This window comes from Heterocephalus glaber, unplaced genomic scaffold (assembly GCF_053883595.1).
Source record: "Heterocephalus glaber isolate CG9 unplaced genomic scaffold, H.glaber_assembly_v1.0 deba00001547, whole genome shotgun sequence".
NCBI classification, from domain to species: domain Eukaryota; kingdom Metazoa; phylum Chordata; class Mammalia; order Rodentia; family Bathyergidae; genus Heterocephalus; species Heterocephalus glaber.
Window position 1 is genome coordinate 11,241,274 of NW_028258340.1, and position 11,387 is coordinate 11,252,660.

Consider the following 11,387-nt stretch of genomic DNA (forward strand, 5'->3'; position numbering starts at 1 on the left):
ATGTAATTAGCACTGTGTTGGATTACTCTTAATGTTTAAAAACATTTTAAATGTCAACAATGGTAGTGTATTCTCATTTACTTGTGTGGCTATTCAAGTTGCATTTAATTTTTTAAATTTTGCCAAAATTACCAAATTCTTTCTTAAGCTAGAACTGATAAAATATACTACACACACCACTGCTTTCTTTCACAGATTACAGGAAAAATAAATAATCCAATTCTATCTTTCAAGAATCCTTGGAAATGTGAGCTAGAACCTTATTTTTCTCATCTATAAGATGGCTACAGGGGCTGGAAGTGTAGCATAGTGGCAGAGTACTGGCTTAGCAAGTGTGAGGCTCTAGATTCAATCCTCAGCACCCAAATCCATCTATAAATAAATAAATGCTGAGGCAGGAGGATGACAAGTTGGGCCCAGCCTGGGCAACTTAGAAATTTAGTGAGATCCTGTCTCAAAATAAAAAAAAATTAAACAGGGCTGAGGATGTAGCTCAGTGCAAAGGCCCTGGGTTCAATCTCCAGTACTTGAAATGAAATAAAGGGCTGAGCATTTGGTTCATTGGTAGAGTGCTCACTTAGCGTTAGAGAGGCCCTGAATTCGATCCTCAGCCTTGCAAAAATAAATGTGGGAACAATTACATCTACTTTATGGTGGAGAGTCAATCTAAACTGAGGCATATAGGTAACTACCAAACCATGCACCACAAGAAGCTTTTGAGAAATCCTAGTTCCCCATGTTTCTCCACTTAAATGTGAGTTTAAGAAGCAGTAAGTGCCTTGCTCAGTCAGATCATATGTATTTTACTGAGCAGGAGCACCATCAGGATCATAGGACTTTCTTGGCTAGAGGAATTCTCTCCTCACTATATAGAACTTTGTAGTTTGTCTCTGTCCCCTCCCCTTCTTTTAAATTTCTTTTTCTGACCCTCCCCAACATACACCTTGGCTTATCAGGAGTAGCAACTTCTCATTTCCTAGCATGCTGGTTTCTCTTTCTAGGATTCTGCAGCTTCTGGAGGCCAGGAAATTATTCACTAACTTTGCCATAACTGTGTTTTATCTACAAGTCAATATCCTGAGTGTCAGCTAAAGTGGTTGTCTTTAGTATGTGGTACACAAGTTTTATAAAATCAATCTGTCTTGGTGCTCAACTCTGTGTGTGTGTGTGTGTGTGTGTGTGTGTGTATTTTTTTGGGGGGAGGGGTTTCCTGGTAGGAAAGGTTCCTATTCTGGAAGCTGAGGTGTGTCTCTAGCCTACTTCTTTAAATTTCTCTGTCAATTATACCTAAAATTCAGTATTTTAAATTTATTTATAATTCAGAGAGATAGTCCTTATTTTGCTTTTCATATAGAGATGAAAGATATGAAAACAAAACATTAAACTCCCTTCAAGGTCCTTCGATAAAGCCGACATCTGTTTCATTACCATTTATTTCTTTTTGCTTTGTGTTAATAAAAATCAATTTCCAGAAATGTCACGGTTCTTCTTAACACACAGCAAGTTTTTTTCTCAGTGACCTACTGTTTAGCAGAGTTTATGACTGTTAGAAAAGGCTGGAAGACACTTCTACAACCTGATATGTTTCCACACTGTATAATTATTGAACCACCAAAGAGGAAAGAATGATGGGATTTCTAGACTTCTGTATGAGAATTAAATGAAATAAGTTAATATTTGTAAAGCGCTCTGAACAGTGACTGGCACATAGTAACCTCCACATTTCTGATAAGTCACATGAAATGACCTGCACACATTTGGGCTGTAACCACAGCTTAGAACACACTTTCCAAGGGTTTGTGACCACACAAGGCAAGGCTGCCAGAGCCCACCTGACTGGAGAGACAGCCATGTATTTTATGAGACTGAACCACACGATACTGCCATTTCTGTTGGTCAGATTCAGGTGAATGTTGGCAATTTCATAGGCTGGTACCAAACAGGATTGCAGGGAGCCCCCCCCCCCCGCCCCCCCGCTTTAGTACCAATATGCTAGGATCCTGTCACATTGCTCGGGGGGAGGGCGGGCGCGCCTTGGGCCCAGGCCGGGGTCCAGTCACCAGTCCCTACCCGAAGGCGGCCCCCGCGCTCGGGCAGGTGGGGGAGCCAGCGGGGGCCGCGGCCTAGGGCTGGCTCTGGCCTTCCACACGCACCTGAAGAGGGGCCCGAGTTGTAGCAGGTGCAACAGCAGCACAAGCGGGCGATCCCGGCTGAGGTCGCGGTGCACGAAGACGAGCGTGAGCTGCACTAGAGCACAGGGCATCAGCGAGAAAAGCAGTGTCAGCGCCTGCCACATACGGTCCCCGCCCGAACTGTAGGTGCTGCTCAGGTACAGCGCCCACGTCGTCTCGGCCACGAACAGGAACACGGACGCCAGCACAGAGGCCGGGAATTTCATCTCTGGGCGTCAGCGGCGCGCACCGGAGACGGACGCGGAGGCAGTGGCGGGCGCGGTGGTTGGCGGCGCCGGCGGCTACCCGAGGGGCTCCCGGCATTCCCAGCTCCGACCCGCTCCCGCGCTCTGCGCAGCCCGCAGAGGGCACGCGGGCCCGGCCAACCGGCCCGGGCTTTGGAACTGGGCCTGGGGGAAACCGACCAGCCGGGGTGGGGCGGGAACGCGGTCCCACAGGGACACGCCCACACACGCCTTGCGCCGCCCGCGCGCCGGAATGTCCGCGGCGTCGCTGAGGTAACTGTCCCCTGCCGGCCGCGAACCCGGGTCGTGAGACAACTGGCTCCTCGCCGCTCCGCGCCGGAGCCCAGAAAGACACAGCGAATCCTGCTGGCCCACCGCGCAGTCTCTGGGTCCTAGCGTCGCTCGGCTAGTGCTTACTGTGGAAACCTTTCACAGGCCTTTGAAAAACTGCAAGCAGTAGAGCTCATAATTGGAGTATGGACACCTTTTCAGCTTAGTCTTTATTTTCTGGGCTGAGGAAAGCCTGGTTCTTCAGAAGGGCCAGAATTTGCTGTCATTTAGAAATAGACCTCCAAATGCAGTGATCTGAAGTATTCCAATGATGAAAGAGCATCAGATATGATCTCTAGGAGCCCATGCCTTCCCTCTGAGTAAAACTGCGTACAAAATGTATTCCTTTATAACTGACTCAGGTCAAAGACCAGGACCTAATAAGGAAGCAGTTTTCGAGCCTGAGGCATACCTCTTCTTACTGGTGTGCCAACTCTAAAACTAACACAATTCCTTTGCATGTACTAAACTTTGAACCACTTGCTAGACATCAGGATGGGCTCACCCCATCCCTAACCCTCAAACCTTGATCAATTCACTACATCTCTTTAAAACATAGGTTTTAACCTGTGATTAGACATTAAGATCATTTCTCTGCTGAAATTGGATGATTTTATTCTTCAGGCTTCTCAGTGAGTTTTCTGTTTAGGAAAGTAATGTGAAAAATACAATATGAAGATTCAGAAAGGATCAAGACAAAGATGTAGTGGGGTAAAACATGATGGGTTGTTTTTCTTGGTTGTTGTATGGCATGAGAAAATCTATTTATAAGGCTTGTGAGGAGGATTCAGCCCGAAGCTGAGAGGTACCAGGCCCCTTTTCCAAAAGGATTAGTAATGTCTATTTATAGAACCCAGCAGGCCATCGTGTCCTGGATCAAGAAGCACACAGTGCCACAAACATAAAATCAGCAGCAGCACTTCATGGAGTATTTGTGTAGGATTTTATTTGAAACTGTGGTTAGCTTTAAAAGGAAAATTAATTAGTAAATTATTAATTGCAACACAGTAAATATTTAGCATTAGATTTTATTTTAAGGCAAAGGATTATCACAGGTTTTACATTATTAAGTGGACCATGTTGTGGGGAAAGGGGGCAATAAGCCAATAAATAACTTCACTTTACACACTTACATAGCACAGTTTATGGTGAATTATTTTCTACAGTACAAAACTAACAGAAAACACATCCGAAAGGTCACAGTGTTTAGAATATTGTAACAACCGTTTTTAAAACAGGAGGGTGCATAATCTCTAAGTTTTTGACTCAGTCTTGCTTTTAGAGAGATTTCATTATACCATGCAGTAGGCTATGAGCAGAAGCAACATCAACAGACTGTAGACTTCCCCTCTAGGATCAACCAATAACATTTGTACATTTGTAAGTTGGACCTTCTTGGTCGGTCTGTGGACCAACTAACGCCAGTGTCAAAGTCTTTTTGTATTATCATTTTAACTTTGAGAATAACACATTACACCTTAGGATAGCTAGTTTCCCTGTCAAACACCTAAGTGGATTTTCTCTGAAGATCAATTTAATGTCATATCTTGCATTATGCTTTCTCAGTAGTACTGAAATTCTCACTGTTTTTAAAATATTATGTACACAATTAATAGACTTCTAGAGAGTGATGTTTTGGTATAAGAAGTGACATACCAGAATATTAAGAATTTGATTATAAAATATAGTTGTATGACATTTTGTGGTATAGTAAAATACCTGGCAAAGTGTTCTGCTCTAAATGTAGGATTAATTACTACTGCTGTATCTTTAAAGTGCCTCAGAGTCCCCTTGAGGAAATATACTAATTAGCAAGTGGTCAATTAACTTGCCTTTATTTTATGTGCAAGTCTTTAAAAACTTATATTATATACAACAGATAGCTGGTGTAAGATTTAATGTTAAGGAAAATTAATAGGATTTTAAAGTGGTAATAACTAATTTTTATTATTTGGCATATTTTTAAATAAGTTTACATTTTTAACTCTGCATTTATGGTGAGACAAATATTTTGCAAAGAGTACAATTTTATTAACAACACTAATTCAATGAATAGTTCTTAAAATTTCAATAGTACTTTAAGTAATGGTACTTATTTATTCTTGGGTACAATTAGGAATAAGCAGTTATACTATATTGACAGATTATTCTTTTGCACTGTTCTTCAAATAAGTAAGTGATTACACTAATTTTCTGCTTATGAAAGTAGCACAAAGAAGATGAACCTTTTTCTCTAGTGATACAATTGTATTTCTATAAGTATTGCAACCTGTGGGGGGATAAAAGCTTTTTGGTGAAGCAAATTCAATTCACTGGAAAATGCACATTCCAAAACAAATACACAATGCTTAATTATTCCCAACTTGTATATGACTTTACAAAGGGGTTTTCCTAATAACTGTATTCTATAAAACCCAGTTTTAAAACTTTTGTTAATTTAGTTCCATTAAAACCAAAAGATTAAAATTAGGCTTCCCTTCCAAGAAGATATTCCCTAGATATTCAAAGTTGACAAAGCCATTACCTTTTTAGAAAATGGCCTGTGCTTCTTTATCAGATTCTAAAACCAAACTTTGGCATTTGCAATATTATTCTCCTGTTCTGGAGAGTCTACATAAAAACGTTACACTGAATTTTCAAGAACAAAAGTATTCTATTGCTGCTACAGTCTTCAGAAGACATTTTTAATATTTAAATACTAACTCCGAAAGAACAGAGACAAAAGTGATCATTTAAATCAATCTGCTTATTTGAATACATCACATATATGAGCTACCACAGTTAACTTGAACCAAATTCAGTGGCAAAATTTATTTTACCGGTAATTTCCACTTAAGCACAGATATTAAAACAAAACTTAAGAAGGAGACAACATCAGAGACCACACTAAAAACCATGATGCAAAAAGATTATCTGCTATAAATTTTCAGTAGACAAGTATAGTCTATCTACTCTCTAAACTGATTACTGTGTCATAACTACTCTGTACACAAGAATACACACTGAAGCACATAAAATATGAAAAGAAAGACTTGCACAATTGTATTCTAAACATATGGATTCTATGTTTATACATGTACACGTTCAGATGTTTCTTCCTCCTTTTTAGAGTGTTCATCATTTCTGAAAACATAAGAGGAAAGTGTGTATTTCAGTGCTTTCTAAAGGTCTGTGTTTATGTGTAAGACTTTAAAACCATCTTCTGGTTTCAGTTTGTTACGTAAGTGGTTATTCTAGCACATGAACGATATCATTGTTTCCAGGTGATTCTGAATATAAAGATAAGTAGAGATGAGCTAAAAAAAGAATGGAGAGGCCAGGGATTTAGCTCAGTGGTGCTGAGGCCTGCCTTGCAAGTGCAAGGTTCCAAGTTCGATCCTGGTACCAAAAAAAAAAAATGGAGAAGGAGAGGAAAACACAAAGCTTTTTTATGTAGAGACACTTATGGCAATTTCTACAACTCCTGTAGACACAGAGTTCAATAAGTCAACTTCAAATAAGATTTTTTATCCAGGAGTGTTTTCTCAGTCTGTAATGTTAACATACCATGTAACCTCCAAAAGAAGGTAAAAGAATAGAATTTCCCAGACTTATCTAATCCCAGAATCTGTTTTTTCACAGTGGAACTCTTTGACTGCTCTGTTGAAGTTGGGGGAAAAGTCTAGTACTCATACAGTATGCAGCGTTCTGTTTCCATTTTCTTTCATAACAACAAAAATGATATAAGCAGTAGGGAGATCTTATCAATACTAAGAAGAATGGGATGCCAGTTCTGTATTGTCAATGCAGCCGCCAAGCCACATGCAGGTCTTGTACACTTGAAAAGTAGCTAGTCTAACTTCAGATGAGTAGTAAATGCAAAATACATACTGGATTTTGAAGGGTTAGCACAAAAAAGGTAAAATATTACATTACTATTTTGTATTGATGGCACATTAAAATTATAATATTTGAATATGTTGGATATATTGGCCTTAGTCAAATACAACATTATTAATTTCATCTTTTCTTTTTAGTATGGCTACTATAAAATTTTAAAATTATATATGTAGTTCATATTTAGGCTTACAATATATTTCTATCAGACACTGCTGCTGTATTTGTGAAGCTCTTGGTTGATATCTTCTACAGATAACTACTAATGACTTTAACCTGGCAGAATTTTTAATAAAAATGAAAGCTCAAGATAGACAGCTTGAAGTGTAACTAAGGCCCTCATTAATTAACTGCTAATTAATAGAGAGCAGTTATCACACCATTAAGATCCATTCATTAATCAATTTATGCTTAAAATATCTGTTCAGATATTTTTCAAAGCTAAATGTTGGGTTTATTTCATATGTGACACTCTCCTTATCCCATTTCCCATTTAGAAAAAGAAGTGTGGCTCATCCCAAGCATTCATTTAATTTTCAGTAATCAAGAATTCCAGTATTTTGTAAATGGAAAACCTTCTTAAACCGGAATACAATAAATAGAATGTCTTTTGTTTTCAAAAACTATCGCTTTAGGAGAACAGTACAATAATAATAATTAAAGCCAGACATTTTATGCCAAACTTTGAAGGTAAGGTTAGGACTGTAATCCGTGTGTTACAGTAGGGGTAAATGCTGTAGCAGCAAGCACCTCTGGTGAGTGATCTTGGGGCAAATGGGATGTCCATCTCTTTTTCCCGCTAATGCTTACACACACACATACACACGTGGAGGAGAAGGGGGAAATAAATCCTGTGTAACTCTCCTCCCGCTCTTTCTTCTTTCTTATTGTACAGGGAGGAGAAAGGCAAGAATTGAGAGGATAAACAGGTGAAATTATTTCTAGTGTTCTATAGCACAGTGGAGTCACTACTGTCTAAAATAATTTATAATATTTTTCGTACTATTTAGAAAAGTCTGAAGTTTCCCAGTATATAGAAATGATCGATGTTTGAGGAAATGGATACACTAATTACTCTCATTTAATTATTAAATATTAGCTACATTTTTGGAATTATTGCATTATACCTCATAAGTATGTATAAATATGTATCAAATAAAAATGCAAAGAGAGGAGAGTCTGTTCTTTTAAATCATATAACTCTCTAGCATTTCCCTCATCCCAGCCCAGATCAAAAGTATAGATGATTTGGTTTCCACTTTAAATGTTTAAATTCACTTCAGAGGGGTAAATAGTAGGTATACAATGGAAAAAGAAGACGTAAAGAATTCTGCAGATAAAGGACTTTGCCATGTGTGAAACAGTCCTAGTGGAAATGACGAAGTTTGATATTTTAAGAAAATTCAAGCAAATATTCTTCTAAACACTAAAGGCATCATCCATCAGGCTTCGATTCATTAACACTTTTGGTTAAAGAAATAAGGAGAGAGACTGCTCTTCCAGTATAAGACTTATGATCATAGAATCAACTCTTTTTACAACAATAAAATAAAATAAAAAAGTGACCAGGTTTATTTAAGGGGCGAAAGCAGGACAAATGAAGCCACCATCATATTCTCATGAATTGGTGCACCTGTAGTGGGTTGTGCTAAGTTGTGATCTGACTACAGAATAGGCTCAACTCCTGCTGCTGCTAAATTTGAGACCAGCCCTCTGTCCAGAGAGGAGTCCAGCCTTATTGAGCTTGGAGCTTTTAGCTAAGAACAGACATGGACAGAAGAGATAAGGAGAAAACCTACCCTCCCTGGAGAAAGGAGGTCACATGATTAAGTAGACATAGGAAAAAGAAAACCACCAGAACGAGCTGTTTAAAGAGAAAGAAGACATTGGGAATGGTTCAGGATTAGAAGTCCCAGGAAGCAACAAAACCCATGGGTAAGACTATATTTATTCTTAGTACCATTAAATGTGCATCTACAACTCACTTTGAGATGCCAAGCTTCAACAAACTGCCCACACCTTCTACTCCTTGCTTGGTTTCTCATTTGTTTTCCTTGCCAAGTTTATGCCAAGATCATATGGCCTTGGCAAATTTGAAGCTGCTTACTGGTTTTTGCTATTAATTTGAACCAGTGTTGAATCAATAACCCAGGTCTCCAAAGGAAGTTCTTACGTGCAGCTGAGAGTACATTTCTATTCCTATATGTCACGCAGCTCTGAGGCCTGAATTAAAATGCAGATCAAACTCAATTCTTAAGTTACTTCATTTCTCAATTAAGTTACTTCATTTTTACTGGCACTATAATCCTTTGTTTTCAGTAAACAAAATAAATATTTGCATTAAAAGGAGCTCCCAGGCTAACTAAGTAAATCTCTATGTAGTAAGCCCTGGTAAATTAGAACCTTCAGAGGCACAAAAGCTATAGTCAGGACTGGTGATAAAATATAAAAAATGTACACTTGATTTTGACCTATTCAGTGATTCAGACCTCAAGGACTGCATCTACATATGGAGATTCTATTTCGTTAAACATTTACTGGAATTCATAACTAAGCATGGTTTTCTATGCACATAATAGGTACTTAAAACATAGCATATTTTCTTTGCTTTCCCTCTCTTCCTTCCTTCTTCTTTTTTTTTCTTGCTAGAGATGGAATCCAGTATCTCACACTGGCTAGACAAGCACTCTATCACTGACCTACCCACCCCCAGTCCTGTGAGTGTTCTTAACATATTATAAATAACAGCCTTACATTTTTAAAATTATTGAAGGATGCTCTCTACAGAAATTGAAATAATTTTCACAGTAACTTGATTATAATCTTAGCATATCAAAGAAAGTTAAAGGAGTAGGTTGCCAATGGAAGAGCTGTGATTTAGCAAAAAACAAAATTCTATTTGATTCTATTTGTTTTTTGAGTTATCAGTATATGAACATTATTATCTTAATAACACTGTCAATTACCCAAAGAAGTACAGGATCATAAGTGCCATCAAACTTCTGTTTTTCTCAGTTATAAGATTATGGGCATAACAAAAAAGTAAACACTGATGAGAAAAATCAGATTGGTTAAAAAAATAATGTAACATTTAGATATGTGGAAGAAAAGGAATGTAATTATGTTATGAAAAAACACCACAGAATTGTAGCAGTTTATGAAACATCTTATTATCAAAATATAATGCAATCTTCCTATTATTGAGTAGCTCTTGATGAATCCACAAACATTTCCACAATTATCTTCAGGGCTTAAACTGCTTGTGCCACATACAGTAAATAATATCAAAGTAATAGTAGTGGTGAAAATGTCCCTGTAGCCTTCAAGAGGAAATATGCTTTAGTACTGCAGAAACGATGTAGCACTAGAGTATTACATAGAAGGGGACAAGGTGGATAATAAGAAGTGACCACACTTTTCTACAGCAAAATTTAGGGGATTTTTTTTCCATTCTTGGGAAAACAAGATAGAAGAGGACCTCTCCCAAACTACAATTCTATTTCTTCAGGAAAATGAAAAGTTTCAACAATATTTAAGTACTGACAAGTTTACCCTTCTTTCTAATTTACTAAGCTGTCGTTTTAGAAAGACAGTATCCAAACAGGGCCTTTCCTTGGGTTTGACACAGAAGAAGTAACTTTGCACCATGGTAAGCACAAACTGTCAGTTACCTACCAGATCTTAAAAGTGTTGGTAAGCATGGAAGAGGTCCGGTTTTTCTAAAGTTCCTAGGAACGATGAGATGAGCTAGAGTCACACTTCTTAGTGCTTTAGGTTTTAGGTCTCAAGCACGAATAGTGGAAAGATAAGCAAACAGAAACAGAAATGGAAAGTAACTTTAAGGAAAGGAATATTTTGTTCACTAGTGTCACCCCAGATTCTAGTCGAGGATATCAAATAAACTTGGAAAGTGAAACCCTGGGTTTGAATCTCTGTCCTACCTCTACCTAGCTTTGAAACTTCGGAGCAATCATGTTACCTACATTCAGGGCTTGCTTAAGGATGAAAAAAGCATGTGTGTGTTTTTTTTAATAAATCCCTGATATTGGGTAGTTATTATTTTTAACCTATAGGGGCAGTGTGAAATGAATTTAAAATGAAATGGTGAAAAGCAGACATCTCTATCACATCAGAAGGAGACTGCTTGTACAAAGCATCTTGCAGTAAGCCTTGCTTAAGAGGAAATGACAAGGTTGCCTATTCATGGAAGAACTTCTGGAACTCATTTTGGCAGTTATCTGAGAGCTGCTACTTATGTGGTGCTGCCCCAAACTGAGTATATTCACAGATGAACAACTGGGGCTAATTGTATACACTTTTATCTGAAGATGTGAAAATGGAACAATAAGCCAAGAATATGTCTGCTTTTCAAAATAATTTTGTCCTACTTTGTCTTGATGAGTGCAAATGTACAAAAATAATCATAAAATATAAAAAGATGGTTCTGGTTCTTACTCTTCTTTGGAAAGATTGTTTAAGACTCTTACAGATACTAGAAGTTCTCTTCCACAAAGCAGAGGCATACATGGACACACACCCAAACACATTGGTCCATGTACTTACACACACCTACATGCACATAAATGTGTTTAGGTCACAGAATATTCCCTAATTCCACCCAAAGTCTATCTATGACTTAAATTAGGAACTACTAAACTAAGGAGTAAGTGGTTAGGGATAGACGTAGCATATGCACGCACATACATACATACATATATATATATATATACACACACATATGTATATATTCATATATATCCAAATA

At 38.0% G+C, this 11,387-nt stretch overlaps 1 protein-coding gene across 1 annotated transcript in view; it reads right to left on the minus strand.

The window, feature by feature from the left end:
- Positions 1–3,295, minus strand: part of Xk (X-linked Kx blood group antigen, Kell and VPS13A binding protein) — a 64,435-nt gene extending 61,140 nt beyond the window's left edge. The window contains exon 1 of the mRNA XM_004850035.3: positions 2,154–3,295. Within this exon, the coding sequence (XP_004850092.1) occupies positions 2,154–2,398 (245 nt within the window). The 5' untranslated portion in view covers positions 2,399–3,295. The remainder of the gene's footprint in view (positions 1–2,153) is intronic.
- Positions 3,296–11,387: the final 8,092 nt, after the last annotated feature.